At 60.7% G+C, this 15,197-nt stretch overlaps 1 protein-coding gene across 11 annotated transcripts in view; it reads right to left on the bottom strand.

The window, feature by feature from the left end:
* Positions 1-15,197, bottom strand: part of PCBP3 (poly(rC) binding protein 3) — a 146,621-nt gene that overhangs the window by 18,811 nt on the left and 112,613 nt on the right. For 6 of the 11 annotated variants that reach the window (XM_045540847.1, XM_045540848.1, XM_045540841.1 and 3 more), the window contains 4 exons: positions 9,443-9,574; positions 8,555-8,683; positions 5,560-5,700; positions 2,357-2,398 (listed from right to left, as the gene is read on the bottom strand). In XM_045540847.1, the coding sequence (XP_045396803.1) occupies positions 2,357-2,398; positions 5,560-5,700; positions 8,555-8,683; positions 9,443-9,574 (444 nt within the window). The remainder of the gene's footprint in view (positions 1-2,356; positions 2,399-5,559; positions 5,701-8,554; positions 8,684-9,442; positions 9,575-15,197) is intronic. The other 5 variants (XM_045540843.1, XM_045540844.1, XM_045540850.1 and 2 more) reach the window with 2 other exon arrangements.

The raw sequence follows: 15,197 nt of genomic DNA, 5'->3' as shown, positions 1-15,197 counted from the left end.
TGGGGTAAAGACAAACATTGGTCCAGTCAGTTCAACTGCTCTTTGCCAAGGATGCCAGACACTGCATTTCCTTTGAGTTCCAGAGCTTCACAGAACCCGAGGGACCGGGCTTTCAAACCTGCTTTTGCACACACGCCTTTCTCCATGTGCACAGCCACTCCGCACCCAGCACTACACGAAGACTGGCCACTCCGGAAATGGCCTGACTCCACTCGGCTTCTGCTTTGATTTTCTCTCACTCAGGATGTTCTAGTGGAGGCGTCATACCCACCCACGCACAGCACCCTGAACACACACACACACCCACCCACGCACAGCACCCTGAACACACACACACACCCACCCACGCACAGCGCCCTGAACACACACACACACCCACCCACGCACAGCACCCTGAACACACACACACACCCACCCACGCACAGCGCCCTGAACACACACACCCACCCACCCACGCACAGCGCCCTGAACACACACACACACCCACCCACGCACAGCGCCCTGAACACACCCACCCACCCACCCACGCACAGCGCCCTGAACGCACACACACACACACACACATCCGCGCACAATGCCCTGAATGCACACACACACACACCCACCCACGCACAGCGCCCTGAACGTACACACACCCAGCACACGCACAGCGCCCTGAATGTACACACGCCCAGCACACGGACAGTGCCCTGAATGCACACACACACACCCACCCGCCCACAACGCCCTGAACGCACACACACACCCCCACACCCACCCATGCACAACGCCCTGAACGCACACACACCCAGCACACGCACAGCGCCCTGAATGTACACACGCCCAGCACCGTCAACTAGGCGAAGCCCTAACAGCGTGCTGTGGTCGGGGGGATGTGGAGGTGAGGTGGCCACAGCCTGGACCTCCCGCATGGGGACAGGCAGACGTGCCTACCGTGGATCACCTGAGGACGGGGCGTTGCTGATTACAGTACGGCAAGAGTCGCCACAGGACCAAACCCAGGAACCGCTAAACACGGCCTCTGGGGGCAGGCGGGAAGGACTTTTCTTTATCAATGTTTCCCTATGATTTGTTTCATGTGTTGCTTTATGCGAATTTTTTTTTTAAAGAAAAACCATCAGTATCTGTTTTCAGCTCAATAAAAATTTTCCTGCAGTGACAGTGAATTGAATCTCTGTATTTCAAATACTCATTCAATGTTAGCACATTTTTAGAACCCTCCCCTGACCTGCCTTCCCATCTTATTCAGATGAACGTCTCTTTGCTGCTCAGCCAAAAGCGAGAGTGTTTGCAGAAGACGCCGAGCACGCGGGCTGGCCGCAGCCGCCTGCCGGTCTGGCACAGAGGCGCCACTCACGGCTGCAGAGAGCAGCGCACGGAAATGTGTCCCGAGGAGCAGCTGCTGAGCAGGGCAAATGCTCAGAATGGCTTAGAGAAGAGAACAGCCCTCAGAACAGGGCAGGTTTGCTCCCCCGCCGGCAGCACTCGGCGGCTTCCAGGTGTGGAGTCTGTCTCTCCCCCCTTTCCTCCCCGCCTGTCTTCCCAGCACGGACCAGCACAGACCCCGTGACCCAGAGGACCCCAGACCCTCTCGGGAACAGCCCTTTATCTCTCGGGCCCTTGGCTCAGAGCAGGGAGGCCACAGGCCTCCGCATGGAGCGGCTGGATGGCCAAGAGGCATCTAGGATTTTGCTCCTCGAAGTCATTTCAGGGAGTCTCCGTCCCCTGCACTGAGGCTGCATCCAGACGGTGACACCTTCAGGAGGTGGATGTCTGAGGCACACCCAGCCCCTCGAGGCCTCTCACTAGCTCTGGGATGGACGCGAAGGCCTGTCCCATGTGCTCTCGACAGCTGGGCTCTCTGTGCACGGACGGGCCACGTGTGTCAACCGGGCCCTGAAAGGGGACAGTTTGGCTTCACTAGGCACTTACATGTCCTTCTCGAGGTCTCTCTGAAGACCTTTTGATGCCATCAGCGGCTTTGTGGGTGCACATCAGCACCGTGCCAGCCCCGCCCACGGAGGGTGGACACGCACCCTCGCCACCCTGTCACGTGGCTCCTGCACGGGCCAGGAGCTGCTCTGCGATTACGGTCTGGGCCCCGCGTGGGAGGCAAGCCCTGGACCACAGCAAACAATCGAAACAATTTGACATCAGGCCAAGTCCTCAACACAAGCAGAGTTAGTGCTAAGAGGTTAAAAGGTTATTCCAGGTCATATGGATACGACACAGGTCAGGAACACTGAGAACGGATTAATATTATTGTGTAATATTAATGCTGTAGCAATGAACAGCGGCATGCAGGGAGGTGGGGACGACGAGAAAGTGGGGGGAGGAAGACACCGTGCACACTCACATCCGGGTGGGGGATGGCGTACTGTCCCTGGATGGTGTAGGCCTGCGGAGAGAGAAACACACGTCAGCCCACCGCCCAGCGCCGGGGCCCTGCCCCGCTGGCCGCCCCAGCTGCCCCACTGGGGGCCGAGGGCCAGCCCTGCACGGATAGCCGTGGACGGGCCCAGGCAGGGGCAGGGATGGCGCAGCCTCCGCACCTCCCCCCTCACTCCCCTGCACTTCTTGAAAGCAAAACGTCTCAGAATTAAGAATGATCTGTCTGACCTCCAAGTAAGAGGTCCACTAATTATTAACCTTTTGGAAATTTAATCAACCATCCACGCAAACACTTTTGGGAAATATTTACCCCAGGAAACCCAAAGACAGAAGGCTTTAAAAGACCGAAACCAACGTTGCAAGTGCCAGATTGAGTGGGAAATGGATCTAAATCCACCTCAGGATTGACCCGACTCATCACCTCTCATATGAAACCTCCAGTGGGCGGCCCCTTGGGGCAGGGGGGCAGGGCGGCTGCCGTGACTGGGGACACGCTCCCGGCACCCCAGAGGGCTCAGGCGGGGTTTCACTGTTTCCTTTGCCTTTGAACAGCGGCTCCGACCACAGGCAGCCTCTTCTCCCCGACCCTTGCTCTGCACCCTGGGGGGTGGGGCAGCCCTCGCCTGCCTCGACGGCCCATCGCTGAGATGCCTCAGTGACTCAAATTCATGGCCAACAACCAACGAACCACACAGAGTCAAGGGAGAGTAAAGACCACAGACAAGCTGTCAGGCCTTGGTGCCGTGGAAGCTGCCACGCCGGGCCTGGTGGTGCCACGGGTGTGGAGGGATGTGGCCTCCAGCCCCTGGCCGTGCCTGGCCCCACGCCACTTCCTGTGGGACCCGAGGCCCCCACAGTGTCTCCATGTGGGTCCCCACGCATGCCAGAGGAATACCTCAGGGAAGGCCACGTGTCACCTCTGTGGACCCCAAACCCTCCCACGTTTTGAATCCGCCAAGAGTTTTTGTCATAAACAACTCAACCTGGCAGTTAAAGGCCCAGGGACCTGGCTGCAGCCCAGCTTCAAGCAGACCTGACCCCAGGGGAGGGAGGCCCGGGCCTGGGAAGTGAAAGCATCTTATCAGATACAGCAGCACCCTAGACTCGGAACTGGGAGCCCGCCGCCTGCAGGAAGGCTGTGAGGAGCCCTGCTCAGGTTCAACGTGTCACCGAACGTGAGGCCCTGGGGCTGTGACACTCGGGGCTGCTGCCCTCTCAGCCCCCACATCTGGCTGAACTCCAAGGCACAAGGAATTCTTTGTGCTAGACCACTGTAATATTCTGATTTGTCGTTCTGTTCACATCACGTGGTGATGTTTTGTGTCTGCTCACTCCTCAGCAGGCTCTGCCTGACTGAACCCTTATCGCTGACCCCGCCATGCCAGAAGCTCTGGGGCACCCACAGCAACGGGCGTCTTCTCATCCTGACCAGTTCGGCAGCAGCGGCGCGGGGCCATCCTCAGCCACCACCTGTGGCTGTGCTTTGTCTGCCCCTGAGCTGGCACGTGGGGGCTGAGTCCCAGGGACCCGGAGGGCGGCTCCTCAGGTCTCACTCACACCCGCTGCTGAGGTCCTGTCCTGGAAAAGTCCTGCTCCTGGCCACCTGAGTGCAGCAGTGACTCCCAGGTGCTGCTGTCCCCTGTCCACCGCCCAGGCTGAGCCCTGGCCAGGCTAGACTGTCCCACGGCAGTGGGGCTGGGCTCTAGAAAGGCTGACATCTTAGTGACAGCCTCGGGCCCAGCACCCATTGCGTAGCAACCTGCAGCCGCGGTGAGCAGAGAGGCGTGTGCAGCACCCACTCTGTGGGTGGACAGGGGAGCCCAACTGGGGCCCAGGCACTGGCCAGAGCCGCCCTGTCACAGCCCTGCCCCTCGGGCTGGACCTGTGACCCCAACCATGTGGTTTTACGGACTCCATATTTGATCGTATTAATGCACCTTCCTTTTGAATAAAAGTACACATTTTACCGCAGATATCATCATGGTTTGTTTAAACATTAGGGTGGAGCCCACACAGGCTACTAACCCGCTAACCGGCCATGAACTTCAGGGGAGGCAATGAGACAGAGCTCTGAGCCAGGACCCTGCTGGGGAGCCCATGGCCCCAAGTCCCTGCTCAGTGAGGCCCAGGGCTGGCCCCTCAGGTGGGACACGCAGGTCCCTGTCTCTCTGGGTCATTTTCTGACCTGTGAGGGGGGATGAACCCTGCCCCGGAGGAGAGGGCTCCTTGCCAGGGCAGGACGGACCTGAGCGTGGGGTGGGCTGGGGGGAGGCGCGGCCAGAGCGGCCACCAGGCCTGTTCTGACCCACGCGGGGTGCATGTGAGGCGCCGTGCCCCCCTCGGTGGACACACCTGGACGCTCCCTAGTGCAGATCTGATAAGATTCCTTTACATCATAACAAAACATGAGAAAAAGTTGTATTTGCCTTTTTTCTTTGTTTTTAAATGACAAAGTAACACCTCAGGCCATTCTCTCCTGGCTGGGGTCACCCATGGGGAAGTCTGAGTCTCAACTCTCCCTTGAGCAAGGACACACATCGCGGCTCACTGGACACAGAACTCTTCCAGGCCACCCCCGGCTGACAGTTTCAAAATCCGTGGGCTGTGGGTCCCTCAGTGACCGGGGGGCACGAGAGAGGGAGCTGGGCAGGGTCTCGTACCTCTGCTGCCCCTGAGGCTCTGCCAGGCTGGCGCCACCGTCCCTGGCAGGGGAGGACAGAGGTCAGGGACCGGGTCCGCAGACGTGGGCGCTGTGTCAGCCGGGCCTGCCTGCACGCAGGGGAGGGAGGTCCTGGCCACAGCGGGGCGGACACCCACCCGCCAGGCCACTCTTCCCTCTCCCGTGTCGCACCGGGAATGCACTGGGGTTCAGGAACGCGCCTTGCAGGGGAAACGGGACCCCAGTGCTCACGGTCCCAGTTGCCTCCTACAGCGATGCGCCTGCCCTCTGACTACAAGCTTCCCCCAAACACCCGAGAGCTAGGTGCCCCCGGGCAGACCCAGGAGCGAGCCTGGCCCCAGGGTCCCTCCTGCTGGGCCAGGGAGCCCCTGGGAGAAGACGAGTCCACGGGCCTGGGTCCCGCCCGCAGCCGGGTGTGGCGGGAGAGCTCTGTGTCCAGTGTGGGGGAACGTGCGCGTGAGAAGGCGAGAAAACCTGAGTGCACTAACGGGCAGCGGCGGCTGCAGTAAAAGGCTGAGGTTGGCAGTGGAGGCCGCGAGCGGGTCGGCTCTTACCTGACCACCTGCAAAAATGACAGGGGTGGAGGCGGGCTTTGGGCGGTAGGGAATGGTGGCACCTTTCGGTGGGGACTAGGAAAAGGGACAGGAGAGGGAGAGAGAGCGTTAGAGCAGCTCCACAGCACAGTGGGGAGGCCCTTCCCCAGCCCCCACCCTTGAGCCCCCGCGGCGGCAGCAGCACCGGGTAGGGTGGACTCCCGCGTCCCCTCCGGACAAGCTCCTTCTCACCAAGCCCCTGGGCGACCCCCCCTGGGAGTGACCACCCGCCCTAAACACGCCCCTGGGGCTGGCCCCCGCAGGACGCAGAGGCTCCAGGCAGCGTGGGGGTCCTGCGGTCAGTCCTGCGGAGAGAGACGGCGTGGGGGGCCGCCGGCACGCGGGACTCTGCTGTGGAAGCTCTGGTTGCCGCCAGGTGAGCCCCTTCCTCTCTGCACGGCCCCCGCAAGGCTGGGCCACTCCCGCCTCGCGGGCGGGACAGAGAAACCCGAGTCCCTCAGGAAAAGCCGGGCCTTGCACACAACTCCTGTTTGTGCCCAATGCCCCAGCGGCTTTGGTTGGCCGGTGGCGAGTCAGGAGAGATTGTCACGGGAAACTCAGGAACATCCAATTTCACAGTTTAAACTTAGACTCCACAGGAAACATCCCATAGTCATGAGGTTTGCTGTACTTTCCCTCGGTTATTCTACGCCCAAAATACAGGATTAATGTTCTCAGGACCGGCCCTTCCCTGGCCCCTGTGTGGCTGTCGTCCAGAGAGTCGGGCCTCCTGGCCTGGGGGGCCCAGCTGGAGCTGCAGAGAGAGGCGGGGCTGTGAGGTGGGGCCCGCAGGGTGGCTTGTCCCTCTGAAGGGTCCTGGAGCCGTGGGTGCTGCCCACAGGCACACGTGCAGTGCTGGGGGCAGGCGCAGACTGCGGCCACGCGCCGTGGCCTCACCCTGAGTGGGGAGCGGGTCTGAGCTGACCCAGGCTGGGTCTGGAGCGACGCCGGCTCTCAGGGGCCCGTGTTCAGGATTTTTGCAGTTAAGACGACTCTGGGCAAACGGGTTCACGGTGGCTCAGGGCCTGTCGTGGAAAGAGCCTAACTAAACTGAGTGGCCACGAGCTGGCGTTGTCCTCGCACCAGCTGCCAACCAGCTCAGCCTCCCAGACACTGGGCTCCGGGAGACCCAGCGCGGTGCGTGAGCCGACTCTGGCTGTGGTCCTGGCTCCTGTTCTCCCCCGACGTCCCCTGGGCAGGGGCCCCGCCTCTCCCTGGGGCTGCACGGGCCACTCTGCGCTGGGCACTGGCCCCGGGAAGGTCTCCTGCGTCAGGCAGGGCGGCCGTCTGTTGTGACGGGTGTGTTCTCCGCGAGCCCCACCCAGACTCATCTGCGCCATGGGCACCCCGTTCTTCCATAATTTCTTGGGGTGAGGCTGAGACACACACCATAAACCTAGTCCCAAAGTCCTCTGATCAATGAGGAGAGTTTTTAAAGCATTTTTTGCTTTATTTTTCCAGTTACTCTTCATTTAAAAATGGACCCAGCTGTTTCCAGGTATGACGAATCTTCCTCCCCTGGTGAGCAGGGCCTCCCCGGGCTCCGAGGGCAGCACAGCACCAGCCAGGCTGACTGGCTCGCATGTCTCACGGCAACCTTGGCATAGCAGCGAGACAGGCGGTTCCACAGTCGCCCTGGGCTCGGATGTCCCACAGCCCACAGGGATCCACCTGTCCCTGTGGGCAGCAGCCCCACGTGTGACTGATGAGACCACACGTTTTGCCCTGAGGAGCTGGCCTCACCCCAGTGGGGGACACGGCAGGACACGTCCCTCGCAGAGCTGGTCGTGTTACTAACCACCAAGCAAAGCGTGCCTGCCGCCGCTGACAGAAAGGAGTGCGCTTCCCGCCCCGCTGGCGTGGTGCGGCCTCCTCCCCAGCGCGGCGCCCCGGGGTCCCAGACGGGGCAGAGAGCTCAGAGGAGCATCGCCCTGTCTCCCTGACCACAGTGGGGGCAAGAGTTCAGAAGACAATTTTGAAAAGTATTTTTGACTTCCCAAAATATCATGCTTCAGGAAAACAGAAACTATGTAGAACATTTTAAAGAGTTGAAAAGGGGTCTGAGCACCAAGCAAAGTGCAAGGGGGCATGAGGGACAGTGGCCTTGGGAGGCAGGGAGCACAGCAGAGCGCTAGAACCTTCCATCGGAGGCAGGACTACTACTTCATTTTAGCTTCAGGAGAGACCAGCAACTATGGACAGCTTCATGAATTTGGGATATTGACAGAAATTCAAATTTCAGGTTCTTTTCTTCCCCCCAAATTTCAAGAGAGGCTTTTCCTGCCCAGTGGCACCTTCTTCACGTCTCTGTTTTGATCCTTTTGCTCATTTATCTCCATTTTTACACACTGGACATTTTCATGAGTTTTTCCCAAGTTCTGCTCTTGGTGCCTCCTGGCGGCATGACGCTGCCTTCTGCAGACGGTGTGGCAGGGCCCCCCCGAGAGCCCGCCGGGAGCAGGCGGTCCCCGCGCCCCCCCCCCCCAGGGCCTCTCTCCACTGCAGATGGCACCGCGTGTGAGGCACCATCTCTGCCCAGAAGCCGCCCTTCAACAGGGCTGACTCACTTCTCGCCCCTTTTCACAGCCGGGGGAGAGGCTCGCCCCTCCACACGCCCTTCCCTCGGGCTCCACGGCGAGGACACTGGACCCACCGAGCTCACATTCATGTCGGTGGCAGCCGCCAGCAGCCAGCCCCCCCACAGCTCCCCGCGCTGGCACGGCCCTCGCTCCGACTGCCTGTACCGCCAGGCTCCTAATGCGGCCCCCACACGGCCCTGACCGCGAGTCCCCAGGACAACCGAGGCACCAAGCCTTTCCCGACGCTGTGAGAGAGCCACATGGCGCCGAGCACGCCTGCGCTGACGTGTGCAGCCACGCGCAGACTGTACCTCCAGCATGACCACACAGATCTGCTTGACACACTGGATGATGGCGTCCGGGGTCCCCGAGATGGTCACCGCCCGCTCCGTGGAGTTGGGCAGCATGTCCCCGGCCACCTGGACCTGGGCACCTGTGGACTGGAGAAGCAGGGCGTTGGAAGGGGCTGACAGCCTGGCGAGACAGCCAGCACTTCCCAGTCCCAGGGGCATCCGCGGCGCCGTGGAGCACGCGCCCTCCCTGCCCCCATCATGACACGCCGGCCCAGAGCACGGCATGGTGCCTCGGGCAGGGCTCGTGCAGTCCCAGCAACGCGGGGCAGGAGGCCCCCAACCCGAGGAGGGGTCTGCCCGGGGACACTGCTCTTCGCAAAGACCCGAATTCCATTTCCTCTGCGGGGCTTCGGGTCACAGAGAAAGGTGGGCTCTAGTCCTGGGGACGGAACCACAACTTGGGGGCTGTCTCCTTCTGGGTAAGGGAAGGATTCAGGCTTTCCACGAAATAAAGAGGAACGTGTGAAAATCTAAAACCCACACCTCCTCCCAACGCCACCCGGCAGGACAGCCTGTGGCACAGGACCGTCCCAGGGGATGGGGAGGACACGGCTGAGGCAGCCTCTTGCCGGGAGCAGACAGCAGCCCACGTGGGGGGCCTCACAAGTCCCAAGTGTGTGACGAGGCCCCTACCCAGCACGAGGCAACAGGGGCTCTGTGGACACGCAGGTCTCCCAGCGTGAGTCCTGCTTGCTGGAAGGACGGTCCCTAACCGGGGTCCCGGCCTGGGCACCTGCGGTGACGGTGCTGGCCGTGCAGGCAGCATGGAGGATGCGGCCTGAGACTGCCCGGCCCGCCCAGCGCCCCCAGCCCCAGGGGTCCCGCCCCAGAGGAAGGTCCTGTTACCTCCCTGATCTCCTTGATCTTGGAGCCACCTTTGCCGATCAGGGACCCGCACTGGCTCGCAGGCACCACCAGCCGTAGTGTCACCGGGGGCTTGCTGGTGGCAGGGCTGTTGCTCATGGAGTTGATGATGTCCTGGGGAGGCAGACAGACATGTGTGTTGGCAGGAACATCACGGCTCTGATCCTAGTGAGCAAAGACCTGAGAATAGGAACACACTGCGGGGAGCAGGTATATCGACTCTGTCCTCACCCAGGGTCCATCCCAGCTCAGAGAGCTCCAGACCCCACGTCTCCATCCTCACCCAGGGCCCACCTCATCTCAGACAGCCCCAGAGCCACTTCTCTGTCCCCTGCCCAGGACCCATCTCACCTCAGACAGCCCCAGAGCCACTTCTCTGTCCCCTGCCCAGGGCCTGTACCGTATCTGAGAGCTCCAGGGCCCCTTCCAGGCATAGAGAGGGACAGAGTGGACAGGCCACGTCATGATCAGACGGCACCAGGAGATGTTGTCCAAATGGACGGGAGGTGCTGGCCAGAGTGACTCAGGGCATTGTGGTCAGCCTGATTCTGGGGACTCAAGTGGTTCTGTTCTTGGTCCTAAAGACCGGGTTGGCAGGTGCGGTGTGGACAGATGGGCTGACACACGAGAGGTTTGAACGCTGGCCGAGGGAAGGGGAGCAGGAGGCAGGCTGCCAGCTGGGGGTGTCTGCCCCAGCACCAGTTGAGGCAGAGTCGTTGGGGACCGGCCCTGATCTCGGGGTGCAGGGTATGGCAGGTAGGAAACAGCTACTGGGTGTCCATCGTGGGGCAGGGAGCCGTGTCGCCCACTCAGCAAGGCGAGGGGTGGTCAGGGTGGGCTTGCAGCAGGCTGGCAGGGGCAGCCAGTTTGTCTGCTCTTGTTCTGTCACTCAGGAGACAGAGCTGGGTTTCGGGCACCTCAGGCATGCAGGTGGGGGCACCTGGGCTGTGAGGAGCCGGGGCCACAGTGGCCCAGAGCCCACGGCAGAGTGGGGCCTCATGGGCTTCATGTGAGCAGTAACGCGTGTCAGCGCCCCCAGGGACAGCCTGCACTGCCGTGTCCGTCACCCTTCCCACGTTATGCCCAGGTAACCCCACTACCCCCGCCCCACACGCCCTTCCTTACGGAAACGATGTCAACCTCACAGAGGGTGGCACGTCAGCTCACCCCCAAAGTGACGTGCAGAGGTACAGATGGGGGCTGGGGTGGTGTCCCTGGAGGGCAGGCTGGCTGTGGGGCAGAGGGGGGCTGGGTGGGCAGTAGGGGCCCCCGGGCTTCCAGAGCAGGTTAGAGACAAGCGAGTCCCAGGAGATGAGGCCCCGCTGTGGCACTGTGTGGACACCTGCCGGAGGCTGGGCTGCTGTGACTCGCAGCGCCAGGGAACGTGCGTCACCGAGGAGCACCCTGAGAGTGGCGAAAGGGCCTGTGTCACCCTGCCCGAGGCAGCAGCCGTGGGGACTTGCACTTGTCCAGCGGCCGGGCCACACAGGACAGGAGAGCTCCAGCCCCGCCTCTGCAGCGCTCGGCCCAGGACGGCCTGGGTGTGGCCAGTGACGGTGACTTCCCTAGCGTTCGGCTCCTCTTCCAACTCGGGCCCACCCAGCGGAAGCCAAATGTGCCCCTCAGACTGATCCCACAGGACGCCCTGCTTCTAGGGAACCTGCACCTCCCCACCCCGTTCCCCTCACCAGCAGCCTCCACCCGGGCTCTCGAGCCAAGGCCTTGAGAAGCGCCGGCCCCCTTGCCGGCCGGCTCTGCGAGCACAGCCTGCTCTCGGCAGCGGCCTGCAGCCTGGTCCATCTGTCACGGAGCCCACCCAGAGCGTCTGCACTGCCTGCCACCGGCCCAGGCCTCACGCCTCACTGTGGCGGCTCCTGGAGCCCACAAGGACGTGCTGTCGCGGTCCGGACCCCGCTCTCTGCGCCGGGCTGTGCGGCTGCTCGTGCTCAGTTTGGTGCCTGGCTGTGTCAGGGTGTCCCATGTGCTCAGCGTTGCTGCAGGAGTCAGGCCGTTCCTCCGTCCCCTCTGCTGTCTTGTGCTGCTCGCGTGCTCTACTGTCTGTGGGCTGCCGCTTGCCCTGCGGGCGAATTCCAGGCATCCCTGAGCCTCTGCCTGGGCTCACCGGCCAGCGTCCACTTGGACCAGCGTGGCTGTGACCAGGTAACCCGGATGGAGCGCTCCTTTGTCTCCACTCTTTGTGCCAGGAGCTTGACTGCCATGCAGAGAGCACCCTCTCTGGTCCTCCGTCTGCTGGCAGGTGGGGAGAGGCGGCCTCCCGCTGAGCGGCGGAGGAGACCCAGGCTGGGCTACATCCCACACACTGCCGCGGCTCTCAGTCGCTTAAGTCCAAGCCCCTCCTCTTCCAGGAGTGCGCTCAGGACAGCCCCAGTCCTCACGCCCGTCCTTCTCAACGGTGGAGCCTCGCCAAGGATGGTTCGGGCCTGTGGCAGCCACCTGCACTTCCTGGGAACACCTAACGAGGCACAGTCCTGGTCCCAATCCCTCCCGAAGCCACCTCTTCCCAGGAGTGGACCTTTGACCCCCTCTGGACCAGCAGGGAGGCTGCTCTGCCTCCACCTGGATGGGACGGCGCTACGCCATGACAGTCGCGCCGGGGGCTGGACACTGAAGCCCCCTCCCGCAGTTCCCAGGTCCTCAATCAAGACTTGAAAGACCTAAATTCCCCTGGTGATTTCGTTCTTATATTTCCTACTTGTCTAGAGAACGAGGAGGCCTGTACAAAGAATCCCTCCCTTGCTCTCGGCCGTAGCAGACCGCCATGGAGCGAATGTTACACCTCCACCCTGAACGGGAGGTTTTCCAGCAGGGCGCGTGTTACGGGCTGACCTGCCCCCAGAACCCGCATGTTGAAGCCCCAACCCCCAACGTGCCTGGATTTAGAGACAGGCCCTTCACAGAGGTGATTATGGTCAAACGAGGCCATTGGGGTGGTCTGACTGGTGTCCTCACAAGAAGAGGAGCTGAGGACACAGACACACAAAGGGACGGCCCTCCCAGGACACAGGGAGGAGATGCTGTCTACACACCAAGGACAGAGGCCTCCAAGGAATCAGTCCTGCGGCTCGCTGACCTCAGACTTCCTGCCTGCAGCACTGGGAGAGAGTGCACGTCTGTGGTTGGTGCCGCCCAGTGTGGCATTTTGTCAGGACAGTCCTAGCACCTCGGCCTGTGCTGTAGCTAACTGAGCGCTCCGTCAGGACAGAGTCCTCCACGTGAGGTACAGCCAGCTGACGGCAGAGCCTGTTACACTCACGGACACCCGTCCACTAGCCTAAGGCCAGACGGCACAAGTCTGTGCAGGGGGCGGGGCTTTGGGGTGGCCATGGCTTTGGGACACTTTGGAACAAAGGGGCTTCTCACCTCGGCTGGAACCCCATCTCCACGAGGCGGCGACTACAAAGGCTGAGGCTGACATGGAGAGAGGTGACAGGGAAATGAAAGGACATGCCCAGCAGATCACTGCGCCAAACAAACCGCGGTAGCCAAGGCTACGATTCCATCTAAACCCGCAAAGGCGAAATCTCTGGAGGCAATCAAAGAGGCCATTATAAAATATCACTTAGTTCCTGATTTTAAAAAGAGAGAATGGAAAAAACCTGGCAGTGCCCTTGGCTCGGATGATCTCTGGGGCTCTCAAGAGAGCCGGCTGGCGGCACCAGATGGTTTCACACACATGTGGGCGACGCGCAGCCCTGAAACTGCTCACCATGGAACAGACAGACTGGTCAGCGCCTCACATCGACATTGGTGGGACGCTGTGCACAGACAGCGGAGGTCACTTCCAGGCCACATGTCACCTGTCAATAACATAACCCTGGAACACCGTCAGGGTGAGACTGAGCCCAGGAGCAAAGCCTCATGGGTCCTCCAAACACCTTCAGATGGGTTTTAACCCTGGGTCTTGAATCTGTTTCAGTTACTGTGTGTCAATTTTCAGGAAGGGTTGAAGTATATCCTTGCTTAAAAGCCACAGCCCTTGATTTTGTTTCCAAGCTGAAGCACACCGACTTTTACACCAAATGACGGAGGCACACACTTTGAGAACCATTATAAAAGAACTCTGTTTAAGTGGTATCTCTTACTCAAAACCTTACACTGTCCTCACCATTCACAATCTTCTGGAAAAACTGAAAGGACCACCAACATCCTTAACTTAAAATATCAAGACTTTCAGAATCCCTCGAGGTCCCTTAGCCAAAGATGCTCCTATAGCCCTATGGACATACGGTCCCTGCCCTCAGGACACCTCGGTCATCACCCGAAGGGTTGGTGACGGCAGGGCGCACCCTGAGGCCGCGGCAGAGGCGGCGCATGACTGCAAGGGACTCCCTGTGCCCCCCCTATCGCCAGCAGCGTCTTCCGAACAGCCCCCTCGTGATCTTCACCTGGGAGAGTCGCTCCATGGGAAGGGACACCAGGGCAGAGCAGCTCTTGAATCACACTGGGAGGGACTTCACCAGGTGCTGTTAGCACCTACAGCAAAACCGCAGGGACTCGGTCCTCGGGTTCACGTTTCACAGCTAGAGCAGCAATTCCGAATTCCCCACGATGAGAAAGCTACTGCAATATGGGACCTTAAACTGAGGGTCTCAGAGACCCTCCGGAAGTAGCCATCCTTCAGAAGCAGCTGAGCCGAGACCTTCATGGCAAGCTGATGACCTTGGGCGATGGACGGCTTTGTGCCTAAGATGTCACACCAAGACCCGTCTAATTCCTGCTTTGTTCCCCATCTGCTGGAGTATAACCCTTCTCCCTCTCGTTCTTCATGGACCTCCGACTGTCGTCCGCTCACAAGAACCTCGTCTCTTCTCATGTATGACCACTGTTAGGTCAGAACCTGCTCATTCTACTGCCATTCTTAGATTGTCCCTGCGGGCGCTCCTCTCACTCCCACCAGCTCCGGGACACACCACCCACGCCCTGAGCCCCGGGACAGAAAGCTCTGGACAGTCCTGGTCTCACCACACGAGGCCCTGGGGATCACGGCCCACGGTGCTGCCACCTCATCTACACGGACAGCTGGCCCCAAACAGACCAACCTGAGACTGCAGCGCCCCTTCCTCCCAGGAAAATAACCTGTTAGTGAGGTCTATTTATCAGACCCCAGGTCATTCTAAATTGAAATTCAACAACCTTCACAGAACCATGGGCCACATGCTCACTTCCTGGAGGAGACGACTACAGATCCAAACTGTAACCCAGCTGACGTAAGGCCCTGGTGCCAACTTCGTGTCACGAGGTCTCCGTGTGCCTTTGCCAGACATTACCTCCTTTGGGGCCAGGTCGCCTGGTCCTGCTTCTCCCAGACTAATACCTCACGCACTTTAGAAATAGTATTCAGAGACTTCTCTGTATGCAGAGACCCTAATCTACAAACCTCCACGGCTGGAAAGTCGGACTCAGACTCAAGTTCCCAAGCGGGGCCACCCTTGCTTGTTCAGGTCTCTACTGAGGGATCGCTCACACACTGTCCACGAGAACAGCCGGGCAGCGCGCCCACTGCCGCGAGTCACACCAACAGGAAACACTGTGAGGAGCCTGTCACCGACAGTGGCACCCCCTCTGCCCCCGACGGCAGACCGACCAGCCCCTGCGCACTGGCACCAGCTGGCAGACGCCTGCACTGCTGCCACGTCTTACCGGCCAGTCGTGGTTGCGTCGTTGCTACTGCGCCTGTTTCCCACTGTACCAGGATCCAGGGGACAGGCCCTCCCCT

This window comes from Lemur catta, chromosome 1, assembly GCF_020740605.2.
Source record: "Lemur catta isolate mLemCat1 chromosome 1, mLemCat1.pri, whole genome shotgun sequence".
In the NCBI taxonomy this organism is placed as follows: domain Eukaryota; kingdom Metazoa; phylum Chordata; class Mammalia; order Primates; family Lemuridae; genus Lemur; species Lemur catta.
Note: the sequence above shows the minus strand (reverse complement) of the source record. Positions and strands in the feature narration are given on the sequence as shown.